General features: G+C 40.2%; 1 protein-coding gene across 2 annotated transcripts in view; it reads right to left on the minus strand.

The window, feature by feature from the left end:
• Positions 1-17,444, minus strand: part of CRPPA (CDP-L-ribitol pyrophosphorylase A) — a 352,865-nt gene extending 335,421 nt beyond the window's left edge. For both annotated transcript variants that reach the window (XM_049714562.1, XM_004263477.3), the window contains exons 1-2: positions 16,569-17,444; positions 4,170-4,446 (exon numbers count right to left, since the gene is read on the minus strand). In XM_049714562.1, the coding sequence (XP_049570519.1) occupies positions 4,170-4,446; positions 16,569-16,825 (534 nt within the window). In that variant the 5' untranslated portion in view covers positions 16,826-17,444. The remainder of the gene's footprint in view (positions 1-4,169; positions 4,447-16,568) is intronic.
• Between the last annotated feature and the right edge of the window lie 1,397 nt (positions 17,445-18,841).

Below are 18,841 nucleotides of genomic sequence, written 5' to 3' on the forward strand. Positions count from 1 at the left end.
AAAAGCTGTCAGTTGGGAAATGCGACAAGGTCAATATTCAATAAGACAATAGCTTAGGATTTTTTAGAATTGATTTTTAAAGACCATAAAATTCATAAAGGGCAAAAAATCCAAGGGAAGAAAGATTCATATATTGAAATACCAGAGACACTGCCCAAAACCTGAAAAATTCTTACATGCAACCAGACAGAAAAGGCAGATTACTTTCAAGGAATACAATTAGACTGGTTAGTAGACTTCTCAAAGGTATATTAAAGTCAGGAGACAATGGCATAATATATTTTCAAGGTACTGGGGAAAAAATAACTGTACACTTAGAATTTTATACTCTGACCAACCCTACCAAAAGTAAAAGAAATAAGAAATAAAAGAAAATAAATGAAAAGTAAAAGAAATGATAAAAGCTGCCCTACTGAAGTCATCTTGCCTCTGTGAAACCCAAGAATGGAGCATACACAGAGAAGAGAAAAGAACTGGGGTCCGGGCAACACTTTTGAGCCCCTATATGCAGACAACCTAATGTCAGCCTTAATTTTGGGGCATCTTAGTCTCTTGAAGTAGTACATCATCATTAATTTGGATTTTTTAACCAAAATGTAATGTAAGTTAAAATATCAACGTTAGGGCTTCCCTGGTGGCACAGTGGTTGGGAGTCCGCCTGCCAATGCAGGGGACACGGGTTCAAGCCCTGGCCGGGGAAGATCCCACATGCCGCGGAGCAGCTAGGCCTGTGCGCCACAACTGCTGAGCCTGAGCTCTAGAGCCCACAAGCCACAACTACTGAACCCACGTGCCACAACTACTGAAGCCTCCTGCGCCCCTAGAGCCCGTGCTCTGCAACGGGAGAGGCCATGACAATGAGAAGCCCGCGCACCGCAACGAGGAGTAGCCCCCGCCCACCGCAACTGGAGAAGGCCCACGCACAGCAACGGGGACCCAACGCAGCCAAAAATAAATAAATAAATAAATTTATTTAAAAAAAAAAAAAAAAATCAACGTTATCTTAAGCCTGCATACCCACCAGGGGGCTGTCACAGTGTCTCATTTATTCAGGAAATGATTTATCTGAAAGGGACCTTTTTAGGTAGGGTTTGAAAAGAGGTAAGAAAACAGGACAATCAGTTGAGAGTCTATAAAACACAATTTAAAATAACAAAGGAGAATGAGTTCAAAGGACTCCCAGGCAAACAACTAACTGCCTGGTAGCTCTAAGCAAAAATCTTCACTACTTTCTTTATAGAACTTAATTCAGACCAGTTTTCTGCAATTTGACCTGAGGTTAAAACGATGCCAATACTTCCCACCAATTCAAGAACTTCAACTACTAGTAGTACATCTCAATTAGTTGTGTTTTTGTTTTTAGGATTAAAATTTAGAACAGGGTAGGAGAGGTGGCAGAAAGTAGTACCTGAATTTTCTGAGGCTACTGGGTCACTATCCTCAACATTCTAAGGAAATGAGAATAAGCAAAACAAGTGTCCCCAATTGAAAACTGTATTGTTTAGAGCGAACCCTTCCTGATTAGCAGAAACCAGCTTTTCATTGCCCTTGAGCTTTTATACAACTCTCAAAAATTATAGATAACTGATAGTAAATGGAAAAATCATTCTTGCCTATAAACGTGCCAATAGATTCTGCCCAGTGAAGGTTCAACTGGCACCCCTCGTCCCGTGGGGAAAAAAGTTTTGTCTATTTGGGAATTAATTTCAACATTCCTTTATTCCATATAAATTTGTTCTCCTCTCAGTTGTAACATCTGTCTGGTTCCCTCATTAATGAGGGCAATAAACTCCTTAGCATGCTCCTTATAACTGCATGAAACTAATAATGATTTTACACTTATGAAAATTATCCCTTAACACCATCAAAAACAAGGCAGTATTTCTTAGACACCAAATTTCTGAAGTTTTCTTAAATTAGTTGTAAAGATTTTGCTTTAAACCAGCTTTTCAATGTATCTGGAAAGTTTCAGATTTTATTAAAACATAATTTGTTTTATTTAGAAGGCATAATGAGACTGAATCTTACAAATTATATTCTGATTAACAACTTAAGAAAATTAGAGTCTAAAAGCAATTCCGACAAATCTGCAACTAACAAAAAACCACTGAACTGCTATACATGTTTATGTTTTATTAGTCACCTGTTAAATGATATTCTCAGCCTATTAATTGGTGCAAATTAATCTTTTGCCTTTCAGACATACTACCAAAAGAATCACTTTACAAACAATCTTAGAAATTCTCTGAATACTCAAAAAACCCCAATGTTTGATTTTCACAATGAGTTTTAAGTGCTATTTTCCCAAAAGGTAACATAGGCAAAGAGCCATAATTTATTTGTGCTATGGTATGCCTAGACTTTCTAACTGCCCAAATTATATAGTCTTCCCTAAGAACTTTCAAACTTGTAAAGTTTTACTCAAATTCTTAAAAGTTATAAATCCTTTCTTCTTTTATTCCTCCTCATCACCCTTGCACCTGGCCACATTGTCTCTTCCACAATCTAGGAGCCTAGAAAAGAGGAATTTGTCACAAAAAACACAGGAGCCGTTAGAAAGTTTTGTGGTCACTAGTGTTCCTGAGCCATAATTTTCACTATATCAAAATACCACTTAGAAGTTATATTAAAAATAAGAAAAATGTTTCATTTTACCTGTGGAATTCTTACATAGGTCTAAATGTAAAAGAAATTCATGTTGTAGAGAGATGAAATTAGGAGCAATTTCCTGAACATGAAACTCCAAATACATATAGATAACTAAATAGAAATCAGGCTATCTTTCCCAGTTGAGTATTTTATAACTTCCTGGAAACCCAGATGGCTAGGAAGGCTTAGATGACTCCTTCCATTGGTCTACAATCTTTGAAACAAAATATTATCTGAGGTATTATAATTACTCTTACAGTAATACCACTTTAAATACTTAGCACTTTACTATGTAGTTAACATATATAAAATTTCCAATCCTAAAAACAACCTTACAAGTTAGCATCTATATTTTTAAAAGGAAAATAAGCTCAAAGAAGTTGAGAAAGTTTAACATATTATACTACTAATAATTAGAAAAACAGAATTGGGCCTCAGTCTGTCCAAGTCTACAGCCTTTTTTTTTTTTTTTTTTTTTTGCGGTACGCGGGCCTCTCACTGTTGTGGCCTCTCCCGTTGCAGAGCACAGGCTCCGAACGCGCAGGCTCAGCGGCCATAGCTCACGGGCCCAGCCGCTCCGCGGCATGTGGGATCTTCCCGGACCGGGGCACAAAAACGTGTCCCCTGCAATAGCAGGCGGACTCTCAACCACTGCGCCACCAGGGAAGCCCCTACTGCCTATTTCTATTATACTATACTAAGTCTGGGCCATAAATTTTCACTAAGTCTCAAATTTAAACTGCAAACTTCAGTTTAGTATCTGTTATGTCATTTACAGGATTTTACTCAGTAATTTAAAAAAAACACAAATATGTTCCAAAGATTACAACAGATCTTTTGCTATCCTGTGTTTATTTTGGTGAAAGAGAAGTGAACATAGAATTCTGTCATCCTAAGATTACTCACTTTAAGGGGCGTGAAAATCTTGCCTGGCTGTTTGTGCTAAAAAAATAAACCACTTCTAAAAAATTAAAACAAAAATTGGGTGAAATGAGCCAGGTTTGTTTGGGGTTTTTTGCTTTAAGTCACATAGCTCCTAGACTCTTACAAGATTCTTAGGCTTTTTTTTCTTTTTTTGTCATGCCGCAGCATGTGGGATCCTACTTCCCCGACCAGGGATCGAACCTGCACCCCCTGCACTGGAAGCGCGGAGTCCCAACCACTGGACTGTCAGGGAAGTCCCTCTTCAGCATTTTTAGGTAAAGGAATGAAATTAAATATGCAGCTAAGGTCCATCCATTCATATCCATACTCTAATGGCATTACTGCATTCTTCTCCAAATAGCTCATATTACATTATGATAAATGACTACCTAGCAAAAGAAATTCCAGAACAGTCTCACAATCTATAATAATATAAACTTCCTAAAACAAATTAGCATAACGTTTTATGTCATCTTGCCCATTTTAATTAACTTGACATTTAAATACTGAATACAATTCCATCAAAATCCAGCAAATGAATATGTGCTATAGCGTTTGCCCCTTTTATCCATTCTCAGAAGTATTTCAATACTTACCCCATGTTCCTTAGCAGCTGTGACAACTTTAAGGAGGACATCTTCCTCCACAAATGGTCTCACAGCATCATGGATAATCACTACTTCTGGCTTTGAGAGTCTACAGTTGGGCTGATCCTCTGCCAGTGCTTTTAGTCCATTGAAAATTGACCTGTGGCGGGTCACTCCAGATTCAACCAGAGAGATGCCTTTATGCTGGTACCTCTGAATAATACACTTCATTGCTTCCATGTTCTCTCCAGTTACTGCCACAACAATGTCCTTTATCCAAGATACTCTATAAGGAAAGTATGCACACATTTCGTATCAATTGATTCTTAAACAACTAAAGTTAATCTAGTAACAAAACTGAGTTACTAATTACTACTAATACATCTTCATAGGGACATTAAAAATGGAAAGCTACGAACTAAGTCAATGTTATGCATTTTAAATCATGTCTAGTAAAGGGGTTGATTAAGAATTTGAATTTCTCATACTATAGAAACATGAATATAAATAGAAGTAGTATTTTTCAATACATAGTGTGAAAGTACCTATATTGCAAAGCATAGATTAGGTATAGATATGTATCACAGATTTCTTAAGTTAAATTTAAATAATTAGTATATTCATCAGTAGACTGAGAGAAAAAATTTAAGATTATGCTTTTAAATTGCTTTTTTTCCCCAAATAATTCTCTCCGTTAAATAGGAACAACCCAAAGCACTTTTGAATTCCACAAGTTCTGTCTCTTTCAAGAAATCCATTGATTTGGCAACAAAGCTGGATAGCTGAACTAAACTTTGCCTACAATCAAGGTGAAATGTTTTAGCTTAAATAGGGAAATTATGCTAATTAAGTTTGTATAAGTATAAATCAGGCTCAAATAAAAGAGAAAACTCATATTTTAATGAAATACAAAATTAAAGGAATTCATCTGTTGAGTCAGCTACAAAACAAAGCAATTCTTCTCTGTTCTGAAACACTTTTAGACCTACTGACATACAGATGCTAACAGTCCACAGCGCTGAGTGGCAGTGGCTGCAGTAAAGTTGAGAATTCTCTTGAAGACCAGTGTTAACAGAGGCTAACATGATTATACACTCAAAGTTCCTCAGCTGATGGGCCCAAGCCAGGAAAACAGCCTCTGGCCCATGATATCAACTCTGATTAAAGGCCACTTTAAAATTTAATGGCATTCTTAGCCTCTGAGATCCTACATGTTCATGCTAGACAGTTAAGTCTTGTACTCACTTTTAAAGAGATGAAAGAAGGGTCTGAAAATTACTGAATAATGAAATTAACTATCGATAAATGAAAAACACTGGGTTGCTTCACTCAATAATTAACCATCTCCTACCTTCTGCTATTGAACAAACCCTTCCTATAACCCAAAACCCCATTCTGCCTGTGGCTACGACAGCACTACACTGATGCACACAACCAAAACTTGAGGGCACACCATCCTTTCATTTTAAGTCCATTCCTCTAACAAATATTTATTGAGCACTGAATAAATGATCAGAATTGAGTATACAATGGAAATAGTTACTGCTTTCACAGAGCTTACAGATAAAAAAGAGAACACCAACAACTCCAAGCTGCAATAAAGTGCTGTGAAGGAGAGGTCCAGGCTCCAGGATCGCATGCAGCACAATATTTGACCAGCACAGAGAAGGCCAAGATAATGCTCCCTAAGGAAGCAGAGTTTTCTCTTCAAGTGGCAGGAGGCAGGAAAATAGGGAAAAGGATTTGGAAGAAGAGAGAAAGGGATGGTTTAAGCAGAGGCCGCAGCAAGGTTCTGAGAAACTAGGAGGAAATGGAGGGGAGTTCTTTAAGCACAGAGAAGAGCCCATGAAGAGGCTGGAGGACCAGACAAGTGATGGGCTGGCCTAGGCCATGGAGACCTCCAAGGCCATATTAGGGGTTCTAGTCTTTAATCTTAAAAAATAGGAATCTAGGTCTTTCCCTGGTGGCACAGTGGTTGAGAGTCCGCCTGCCGATGCAGGGGACACGGGTTCATGCCCCGGTCTGGGAAGATCCCACATGCCGCGGAGCGGCTGGGCCCGTGAGCCATGGCCGCTGAGCCTGCGCATCCGGAGCCTGTGCTCCGCAACGGGAGAGGCCACAGCAGGGAGAGGCCCGCGTACCGCAAAAAAAAAAAAAAGGAATCTAGAGAAAAGCTTTATGCAGGACATTTACACTCAAATTAATACTCACCTCCCCCAGTATTCTATGCTGTTCAATGACATAAGGGGAACTGTGGTAGGCAGAATAATAACCCCCAAATGATGTCCATGACCTAATTCCCAAAACCTGTGAATATGTATGTAAACCTACCTATCAAAAGAATTTTCTATATGTAATTAAGTTAAGGATCTTGAGTTGGAGATCATCCTGGGCTATCTGGGTCGGTCCAATATAATCACAAGAGCCCTTAACAGTGAAAGAAAAGCAAGTGAGTCGAGGGGGAAGATGTGGTAACAAATGCAGCACTCATTATGACACAGGACCGTAAGTCCCAGAATGCAGGTGACCTCCAGAACCTGAGAGAGTAAATGGATTGCCATCTGGCAAGTAAATGGATTGTCCCAAGAGCCTCCAAAAGGAACACAGCACTGCTAACACCTTTATTTTAGCCTAGTGAAAATGATTTTTTGACTTCTGACATCAAAAAGCTTAAGAATGTATTTATGTTGCTTTAAGCTACTTAGTTCCATGGAAATGTTTACAGGAGTGATTGCAGCTTCTAATTTTAGAGCATAAACTTTACTCTGGTGCAAGATGGAGAACAGATTGGGTAGAGAAAGCATGCAGACAGACCAGGTAGGAAGCTGCTGCTGAAGTGCAAGCGAGACAATGATGGTAGCCTGTCTATCAGATGGTGCTTGTGGATAAGATTTAAGAGATGGCATAAAAAAATAAAAATAAAAAAAAAAATAAAAAATAAAATAAAAAATAAAAAAATAAAAAAAAATAAAAAAAAATAAAAAAAAAAGAGATGGCAATCTTCCTGAGTCAGAGGTAATAATCCTCCTGAGTAAGAAAAAACTGGCAAAATAAATAATTTATCACTTAATATGAAACAGCTAACATCGATTAACTTACTAAGTCTTAAGCATTAGTCATGTTCTAACTCATGTAATCCTCACACTCTATACTATCTCATATGGGAAACATCAGAAGGATATGATACCCAAATACATCGTACTTTATCTTCCTATACTGCCATCTGATGCCAAAAAATACTTGAAAAAAATATTTTTACCATTTTTCATCAAAATACAATATTCCATCTTCTAGAATGTAGGCTCCATGATGGCAAGGACAGTATCAGTTTTGCCCATTGCTTTATGCCTAGTAGGTACTCGATAATTATTTGTTTTATCAATAAATGATTTTGGTCTGTCTCATCTACCAGGATCTTACAACATAGCATAGTTTGAAGGATTATGAAAACAGAAAGCTCTCCTCATCAACCTGAAGAGAGAATGAAAATCAATGAAAATGCCTTCCCTCTGCAATATATTGTTTGCTGGCTGTTTTGTTTCAATGAGTTTGACTCTTTACTCTGATTTCTAGATTCTAAGGCTCCGAGGATGACTGGGATTACTTATGTTTTGTCAGACACCTTGGGGGAATTTTAATCGTAAGCAAAGCAAAGCAACACCACTCACAGAATACCAGACCAGAAAATACGTAGTTATGGGAAGAGGCAATAAGGAGGATTCTGGAATACGACTAAGTGTAGGTTGCTCTTTGCTTTGTAAAATCCATCCATCCCCCACTTCTATCATTGCAAATTTAACACTGCTAGAACTTACTCTATTTACATGGTTTAAAACTTATACTGTGCTTAACCAAGTCCTTAGCAAGTGACAGTTCCTCACTGCCCCCTAGATGTAAGGTTTCCCAAGGTTCTGTCTCCACTGGCACAGCTGTGACCCAGGAAGCCATCTCTCCCATTATTTCTGCAATAGCTTCTCAGCTCGTCTCCTCCTTCTCACTTAATCAACACAATCCACCCTACCACTTCTAGATGATTTCCCTCAAGTGTAAACCTTAGGCCATCCCCTGCTGGCTCTTGAGCAGGACCTGATCTCGGCCTTCTTCTCCCTGCACCACTTGGTCTCTGCCATGCCCCTCTTTCTGTGACCGCCACATTGTCTCACATCCAGGTCTCCGCTTATGCCGCTTCCTCTGCCTCTCAACATTATCCCCCATCCTCATAATTCCTCCACCCCCACCCCCTCCTGGCCGAGTCCTACTGTTCTTCAGCTGTCAGTTCAGATGTGGCCTCCTCCAGCAAGCTTTCCTTGACATTCTGGGTGAGGCATCTCTGCTCTCAGCTCCCAGAGCACTCTTATCGCTAGAGTCTTATCAAGCATTGTACTGTTTCATTTTTACCTCCCTCACTAGCATGCCAACCCACAAAAAGCAAAGACTATATCCCAGGGCTTGGCATATACTAAGCTTTCAGTAATATTAATAGTAGCAATAGTAACTAAGATGTATTAATTGTTGGCTAAGTGCCATGTACTGTTTGGAGCATGTGTCTTAATATTTCACTTAATAGTCATATCGGCCCCGAAAGAAATCACTATTATCTCCATTTCACAGATGGCACAGAGGCAGTGACCTGCCCATGATTACACAGCTAGGAAACGAAAGGACCTGGGTATACCCCACTCTGACTTTGGAGCTCACACTATAAACCTCTGTAAAAGCACTAACACTGAGAGGTCATAAAATCCATGAGAGAGAAAAAAATCACGTCTGGATTGTCATGTCCCCAGCAATCCATTTATTTTGAACACTAATGCTGCATTTGTGGTCAAAACATTGTCAAGTTTATTTCTTACAATTCAAGCATAAGTATTCCTTCATTCATGGGTTCATTTAGTCATTCAGAAAACATCCAGTAAGCATCTGTCATTTGCCAGACATTATACTAGTCACTGGTAATCCAATAACAAACACCAGCAGAATTCTTGACCTCACAGACTATGCATCAAGAAGTATCTGTTGGACTTTCCTGGTGCCGCAGTGGTTAAGAATCCGCCTGCCAATATACGGAATTTAAGAAAAAAAAATGTCATGAAGAACCTAGGGGTAAGGCAGGAATAAAGACGCAGACATCCTAGAGAACGGACTTGAGGTTATGGGGAGGGGGAAGGGTGAGCTGTGACAGGGCGAGAGAGAGTCATGGACATATACACACTAACAAACGTAGTAAGGTAGATAGCTAGTGGGAAGCAGCCACATGGCACAGGGATATTGGCTCGGTGCTTTGTGACAGCCTGGAGGGGTGGGATAGGGAGGGTGGGAGGGAGGGAGACGCAAGAGGGAAGAGATATGGGAACATATGTATATGTATAACTGATTCACTTTGTTATAAAGCAGAAACTAACACACCATTGTAAAGCAATTATACCCCAATAAAGATGTTAAAAAAAAAAAAAAAGAATCCGCCTGCCAATGAAGGGGACACGGGTTCGAGCCCTGGTCCGGGAAGATCCCACATGCCACGGAGCAACTAAGCCCGTGTGCCACAACTACTAAGCCTGAGCTCTAGAGCTTGTGAGCCACAACTACTGAGTCCACGTGCCACAACTACTGAAGCCCGTGCACCTAGAGCTCATGATCCGCAACAAAAGAAGCCACTGCAATGAGAAGGCCGCACACGGCAATGAAGAGTGGCCCCTGCTCACCGCAACTAGAGAAAGCCTGCGCAGAACAACGAAGACCCAACGTAGCCAAAAAATAAATAAATAAAAATAAATTTAAAAAAAAGAAGAATCTGTTAAATGAATCAGTGAATAGATAAGAGGAAGCTTAAACAATTCGAAATAAAATGTGCTCTTGAGTTTATAGAAAAGTGTAAAAGTAATCAAATCTATTTAGTTTATTAATAGGACATCACACTTTATTAATAGGACATCACATTAAGTTTGCTTTTTTTTAAATAGAGAAGTTTCAAGTACATGTTCAACTATATTAGTGGACAGGATTTTTTTCTAAGGCAACAGCTTTACCTGTGCCCTAACCTATCACCTTTTACTTTCCATAGTCTATTCTATCAGAAAAAATAAGCTAAAAGCAACTTTTAAAGACATGTTGCTTTTTTGACCAAAACTTACATGAAATTAAATGTTATAATATAGAATAATGAAGAGGGAGAAAGATAGGACATTGCTTGACAGTAGTCATTCAAACATCTGAGTTAATGAACTCCCAAAGGTCAATCCCAATTTTACTGGAATGCCTTAAAATATCTACAAAATGATTACCTATGTTCCATCAAACAGAAAGCAGTCCAAAAAAGTAGATATAGATTAGAAAGATATACTCGTGGCCTAAGACTTCTCAAACAATTTTATGAGGCTCTAAATAGAAAAATGATTTAAACAAGTGTTTCTCAAACTGCAGATTTCAGGACCCATTAGAGTATCATCAAATCAAAATTTTTAAGTTAAGATTAACAGTTTTGAGTCAATAGAAATTAATACAATAGTAAAATTCTAATGTATAGCAAATAGTAAGGACAGATTGTTTTCATGAAATTCTCTTTCAAATATGTTGGATGTAGTTAAGTATGTGTCACTGAGTCATGAGCAAAATCTAATTCTCATAACAGGTCACAATAAAAAAGTTCGGAAAGCTGTCTTACACAACTCTTAAAAGATAATGGGCTTGTTATGCTATTTTGTTCAGTAACCAAGCATACATTCAGCACTTGCAAGCCTTTTTAAGTACTGTTTGTGTTTCGAAGGATTTAGTCACATACTTTTCTAGTTATAGAATTAAAAGCCTTTTACGGTATTAAAATTTAATATGTAGAATCATGGCACTAAGAAAGGCCTTAAGTACCTCTCACAGTGCCTAGTGAACAAATATTTGCTGAATAAATGAATCTGGTCGACCTCCTTAGCTGAAGGCAAGTCCACACTGAACCCCCTGTAGCTGGATTTTATCAAGTTCTGAGTATTTCCTTCCTAGCACATTCCATAGGCAAATACAAACCTAACCTCAAGCTCCATTACACCTACCGACAATTTGAGGAAAAAATACAGTATCTTAGATGTAATCTTCTCCCAGAATATTTTAAGATTATATTTAAATATATTTCTATTAATATGTGCATTATATTTAAAAAATAAATATTACTTACAGGTATATTGTGCTCAGACAGTTTAACAAGATCAGTTGAAAGTAGATTTAAACAAATGCTTTTAAAAAACAGATGCAGGGACTTCCCTGGTGGTCCAGCGGTTAAGACTCCACACTCCCAATGCAGGGGGCCCGGGTTCGATCCCTGGTCAGGAAACTAGATCCCACACACTGCAACTACAGATCCGGCGCAGCCAAATAAATAAATATTTAAAATAAATAAATAAAAACAGATGGAAAAATCAGGCGCTGTTAACACTCCTTAACTGCTCTCACCCAGGCTGCAGAAGTTTGGCCCCAAGAGACAGTGACAGCTATGGCTCACTTACATGACATTTGTCATGGAAATTAGGCCTCGGGATTGTACTGTGGCCATAATTTATAGATTCCTCCTTCTCCATAAACACCCTGATATTTTAGAAGGAAAATACCGAATTGGTGTGAAGGGGCTGGCCCCTGACTGCCTTGACGATGTCAAGTCTCTTTAATATGGCCCATGAAGGCTTCCACTGGTCAAGCCCAGACTACCCGTCCTGGTCTTCTCTCTTGTCTCACAGTAGCCACAGGGGTGCCAACGGGAACTGAAATCTCCAATCATCTGACCTGCGCAAAACACAGTCCCACTCTATTTCTTCTACAATACAGGCCTCTTCCTTCCCTTGACTCAGACTTAACCCTTTTATTAATGAAGCATCCAGACAAAATGTTTAAGTCAAATTCATATATCTGAGCAATCACTCAAAAGCATCCTAAATTCACCTCTTTTTCTGAATCCTTAGTATAATTAATCACTAAAAATTGCCAATTCCTATCTTCTAAATATTTCTCCTGTCTTCCACTCTATTCCTACTTTCAGCTTAATTCAAGCAATCAATATTGCTCATTTCGATGAACAATTATGCTTTCTATTCTCTTGTTCTAACAGAATTTGCAGTGGTTTTCAGAAACACAGTAGGACAGAACAATTTTTTTAAGTACACAAAAAATATTAAAAGAAAACTTTCAGAAGATCAAATAAGCCAGAAGTTAATCCACTGAAAAACACCATGGAGTCTTTAACAGTTACTAAAAATGGTCTTTCATCGATTTTCCAAATAATAAGAAAGCCACTCAGTCTCAATCACAAAATCCATGGTTTCCAGAACATACAAATTGACAAAATGAATTTTTCATCTGGATTTATCAGACTCGAGGAGCCTAACTCACATTAACCAAACTAAAAAGGCTCCGAAACATGAATTTGAATGCCAACATATTAATATACAACGATACACATTACTATCACAACGTACACAAAGTTCTTTACCAATGCAACAGCATATTTTCTTCCTATAAAAGATTTCTATGGGAAGCCAATTTATAACAGGTTTTGATGAGCATGGAACCTTAACAAGAAACATCTTAAGCAGTGTCCTCAAGAACTCAAGAAGCCTCCTGAGCTATGGAGAGGGCTGTGCCTGACTTTGTTCAAATCTATTGTCAGGGAAATTCCTACCTAGTCCACAGCCACCAGGAGTCTGAATAAGTATGGCCAAAGTGTGGCTGTGTGACTTGTTTTCATTGTAGCTGTCATTTGAGTCTATTTAGCTATTCCAGGTTAACCAGCTCTCCTTAATAACACTTTCTTTCCCTAGAAATTTGAAGCCAGAAATTAGACTGCCAGCAGGAATTTTTACTTCCTATTTCAGACCTGGGAATACATTTTTTTTTTTTTTTTTTTCTTTCTTAGCGGTACACGGGCCTCTCACTGTTGTGGCCTCTCCCATTGCGGAGCACAGGCTCTGGACGCGCAGGCCCAGCGGCCATGGTTCACGGGCCTAGCCGCTCCGCGGCATGCGGAATCCTCCCGGACCGGGGCACGAACCCACGTCCCCCGCATCGGCAGGCAGACCCTCAACCACTGCGCCACCAGGGAAGCCCACTTTTTTTTTTTTTTTTTTTTAAAACCAGTAAAATTTAGATATCAGTTGATCAACTGCGAGTAGATCTTACAACCGAACTGTCAGAGCTTTAGGCCCCTGCCAATAATACCACTGCCACATGATTTCTTAGAGCAACGCTTCCTTTTGCAAACTCAGGTCATAAATCGTTATGAGAAGGATTAATACCCTTGACCTCAGTTCCTTGTTAACAAAATAAGAAAATTCAAAGTTCTCTTCAAGTTATAATCTGCGGTTCAATTTATATTTTAATTCCCCCTAAAAGGAAAAGGCCAAAATGAAACTTTAAAACTCCTAGAAATGTTTTTAGTCATCTTCTGAAGACCTGTTCTTACTACAACCTACAAATTAGTCACACTTGATCCTTTTAGTATAACACCTGTAATGCACAGATCTGAACAAAGTGCATAATCTCAATATACTTTGTGAACATATAAACATATATATTCTTCTACACATATAAAAGCTAATTGTAATATATACCCACACACAACTAGTTCAGATGGACTCTGAGCCTCCATTGGTCCAGCGAAAGCCTTTAGCCAACATGTTTAAGGTTTGAGCGTTCAGAGATTCTTTTAAATCTCATTTCATCTGATAATTAGTTTAAGAAATTTCAACGCACACAAGTAAACTGTGGCTAAACTAGAAAAACGTGTATTTTTCCAATTTCAACTAAAGCAGAAAAACAATATGAAGTCCCAGACAATTCACAAGACAAACCTCTCAATGTCTCCTCCAACTTCTCAGTTATGCAAAGACAGGTGCTTTAATGCATAGCACGTTTGAAAAGTAAAGTACTTCCTTGAGTCTACCTTAAGTGCTAAGCATCTCATTCGAAAATGAGAATGTGGCTCTTAATTTCTCTATGGCCATGGAGCACTTCACTCTGCCATTGGCTGTGCTGGTTCTGAGCCTGAGGCTAAGCCTCCAGTGTTCTGACAGGGATCTGGGAGCCCGTTTTTTTTTTTTGAAGGTTTCAACCAGTTGCCTTTACAGCTATAGACAGTTGTTCTCTGTCTACCCTATCTTAATTAGTACTTTTAACTCCTGAGCCTTTCCAAGGTTCTATGACTGCAATCAACTTGCTTCCATCACAGCTCTTCTACCTCAAGGCTTACGTTTCTGCTTCCTTGAGCCTGTTAAAACTGACTGGTTACCACTCCTCTACCTCCTTTCTGCTAGAGCTTTATTGTTCTCTTATCTGCCCCACCTCCTTTTGCTTTCATGTTTCCTTTGTATGGCTATACATTTTTACTTGCTTTGCGTAGGTAAGTCAATGAGTAGAAATAAATGTTCACATGGCATTAACTGAAAACCAAACTAGTCATGTTTTTTTGCATTTCCCTATCCCATTTGGGGGCCAAACTTCAGGGGTAACCTCCTTCTAAATCCTCATTAGTTCTTTACATTGACTCTCAGTTCCAAAAGACAGGAACTTCCATAATTTATCTTTCGGGATGAAATGACCTAGACCTTTTAGCACCACACTCTAGGAAAACTATCAGCAGTCTACGGAGCTCATCTTTTATCAATAGAAGGGCTTACATTTGGCAAGTGGCTAAGAAGCACCCGTATATACATCCCTGTGATACAAGGTTTCCAAGGATTTCCTGAGACATCCTCCAAAATAACCATATTCCATAAATTCTTCAGGCATTGTAATAGTTTCCAAAGAATGATCCCAGAAGTATTTCAAAATGGAGGTTTTGATTAGTTACTACTGCTATTAAGATTTTATTACCGCTGTGATCAAATTAAGTAAAAACAGAAGTGTTCCATCTTATTTTACATCAACAAGGCCTTTCCAGAACATTCTTGTACTTCAAAATTGATATTTTTTAATATCCACCTATCTCCTGCTGCCTCAGAAAAGGCAAAACTGCAAATACAGAAGTTTTGTGGCATTTTTTTCCATACGAGGGAAAACTCAACGTAGAAACGTCTGCACTCCCTTACATCTAAATGCTTAATAAAGATCCTGCTGGCCAAGCTCTATTGTGTCCCCTAATATTACCTGCATAAATGAGCTACGTTGTCACAATATCTGTGACACGGAATATTGGAGTAGCATGAATCAACTACTCAGAGAAATGGAAAACTACAGAAGCGAAAGAAGCACCTGGAACTCTTTCAATGTTTGTATGAGTTTCACATGTAACCACCAGCCACGAATCAAAGGTGATTATGGGTCTTTACACTGCCACTTACTTTCTGAATAGTGTCATTTGGAAAAATTACCATATGCAAAGCAACTGGGGCCTTTGGCTTCTGGGGTGTGTGAAAGCGTGGGAGGTAGGGGTCTGTTTTCTGGATAACATGCTACTGTCCTTTGACTAGAACCTCATTAGCTTCATCTTCATTAAAGCCTCCTAAAGCAAATGGTTCATGTCAATCCACGTGAAAACATATTCCCACAGCTCCACACTGGCTTCTATAAGTTTCAACACCATAACAACACCTATGTGGGCCTTTGTACTCCCCCCGCTTCCCATCCCTCCAGCCATTACACACGGCTAAAAGCAAGCTAAAATAATATACCCTTCCTTTTCACCTCCTTCGATCCTCACTACTACTCCCCTGGTCCTCCTTATCCCATTCCTTTTCCATTTCCCCAGCTAGTCCGTTTTCGAAGATACAGCATGGAGTTAGCGCCCTTAAATCCGTTTCCACCATGGAAAGGTTTGGATTAAATCCTGCTTCTCGGTCCACCTTCAGTACCTAGTAATTAGCACAGTATGTCGCATATCAGATACTCAGTTAATATTTGTTAACAGTTGATAAAAAGAATGACCAAAGGCCCATAAAACTATCTTGGCAAGTAAAATCTAGTTTGCAACTAGATTTTAATCTAATTTGCAACTCATCACCCACGCATGCGCGGAGATAGCCGCTGAGAGTGAAGAATGAGCGTGAGAGAGAATATGGGACAGGGAGACTCCTAAACCAGCTTCCCATTAGTCCCCACAGGCCCCGGGGTTAGAACTAAACGTCCCCCGCGCTAACCCAGTCAGTCTTGAGGGCAGCTCCACAGGCCGGCGGCTGAAGCAGTAAAAGGCTCCGTGGGGCAGCCCCAGGCTCCGCGCCTGTCTGTTAAAGGGCCAGAGCTCCCCTTCCGTGAAGGGCTAGCGGGAATGGAGCCCGAACTGGAATGACCGAGCGGGTGGAGTCCGGCCCCGCGGTCCGCCGAGAGCGGGTGTCAGCGCGAGCACAGCTACTGGAGCAGGTGCCGCGCGCGGGCTGCCCTGGGCTTGAGGGCGGGGAGCAGGGGGCCGGGGACCGCAAGGCGCGCTTGGCGCCGCATTACCTCTCCAGGGCCTGCAGGGTGTAGCTGATGAGCGGCCTCTCCAGGATGGGGCAGAACTGCTTCGGGGTGGGGACGCCCATCCTCTCCCCGCTCCCCCCCGCCGGCAAAACGGCCGCCACGGCCGGCGCGCTGCACCCGGCTTCGGCCCCGGCCCCGCTCAGCAACGAGGCCGAGGCCGCCAAGTCGGCGCCGCGCAAGGCGCGCAGGCGACGCCCGGCCTCCGCGGGCCCAGAGGCGCCAGGCGGCCATGACTCCATGGCGGCGAGCGGCGGGGCGGGCCCTCCTCGCCCCGGGCCACTGCGCCTGGGCTCTGCTCCTGCCCTAGGCTGGGGTCGCAGCGGGGAGGGCGGGCAAGGGCAAAGCGCGCACACAGACAGCGCCCACCCGAGCCGCGCGGGCCAGGCCGTTGTACGGCCCCAGGGGACGATCCAGCTGCCGGTCTTCCCTCCCGGCGCGTCTTCGGCCTCTGTCCCGAGCCCAGCGCCCCGGAAGGGCTGGTTTTCCCGGCTCTCGGCTTCTCCTCTGGCAGGCCCAGCAGTCGCTGCAAGTGGAAGTGTCAGCCCTCCCTATATACCTAAGGGTCTCCTTAAACCTTAACAGCTGTGCGCAGGCAGTAGGGGTCAGGACTCCCTCCCATCCCTCTCCCCTTGAAGAGATTTGAAGAGATTTGGATGCGAGCCACGAGATGAGACAGAAAAATGTGCACCTTAGTTATCTGGCTTTCATTCGCTCATGAGGCATCCAGGTTCCATCTCTGGTAAAGATAGGTGGATGGGCAAATGTTATTATGACACATCAGTAAGCCAAACGGCAGCCGTTCCCAAATTTCTGCAAATTGGAAACACCTGGGGAGCTCAAAAAATGCTGACGCCTATGTCCCACCCTCAGAGATTGGGTTTAATTGGCCTGGTGTGTGGTCTGAGAGTTTAAAGATATCCCCAGGTGATTCTAATGAGCGGGCACGTTTTTTTGGAACCATGGAGCCAAAGCGATAATAGTAATAATTGCTGAATAGTCGGCGCACATTATCTCATTTAATCTCCAGGAGAACCCAGCTATTACTGTTCCTCTTTTACAGAGGCGGAAATAAGGTTAAAATGTTTAAGTAACTTGTGTAAGATTGCACACATAATGGCCTTTGCACAGAAGTACAGCCAAAGTTGAAAAATTCCAGGCCTGAAGCGTATCATGCCCTTGTTTACTACTGTCTTTGCTGTCAGTGCTTCCCATGAAAATGTACTGAAGTATTTGGAGTGTCAGAGCAGATTGTATTAGGCCCCTGGAATGTAAACTCCTTGAGAGCAGGGTCCTTACTTTTTTGGTTTGGGTTGTGTCCCCAGGTCCTGGAATATAAGGGAAGTTTAATAAATATTCATTGAATAAGCTACTGATTGAATGAATGAATGACAATCGAAGTATATATAATTAAATATTTGCTAATTTATCAATCTTCACCCATCAGTAGTAAATATAAGATTCATAAAATAGGAGTCTTTAAGCACTGAAAATATTATCAGATTATAATATTCCAATTTAGTATTTTTAGCCATTTTCCCAGTTTAGAATGAAGCATACAAAATTAAGATTTAAATTTTCTACTTTTATTGTCTTTTGATTTGATCTTATTATTAAAATCACTATCAGTTTTATTTTTGTTCCTTTTATATTATAATCAACGTTTAGCTCCATTCTACTTGAAATTTGTCAGATCACTGACTCAGTTGAAAAGTAGGCATCGTAATACATTTCACTTTGTAGCACCACCACCCGTATCTAACCTATAGTATGCATTATATTAATACATGTTGACTAATTGGTGGATAAATGAATAAATGAGTCTACCTACAGAGGCAGAAAAGCAATCAAATAATTGTTTCTATTAATATTGATCTTTAAACCTCGCTTGTGGAGCTAAAGTTATTCTTCATTTCCTTATTCTTGAGCAAAAATAGCATAGTAATAAAGGTCTTGTTATATTAATTTCTATATAATCATTAATATAATTAAACTTTGAAAATTTAGCCAGAATCTTATTATATTGATTTAGTTCTGTTCTTAGAACAAATATATTAACTTTGTTCACTATGAACCCGTAGATCTTACATAGCGTATGTTAAACATGTTTAATATATAGACTTGTATTGAAAAAAAGGACAGACTTTATTTATATATCATAATATGAGAAGCAAAGTATTTGTATATCATAATATGAGAAGCAAAGTTTTTTTCTGAGCCTTTTTATATGGACGTAAGTAATTCCTTATTATGCATAC

The sequence above is a fragment of the Orcinus orca genome, chromosome 9 (genome assembly GCF_937001465.1).
Source record: "Orcinus orca chromosome 9, mOrcOrc1.1, whole genome shotgun sequence".
Classification (NCBI taxonomy): domain Eukaryota; kingdom Metazoa; phylum Chordata; class Mammalia; order Artiodactyla; family Delphinidae; genus Orcinus; species Orcinus orca.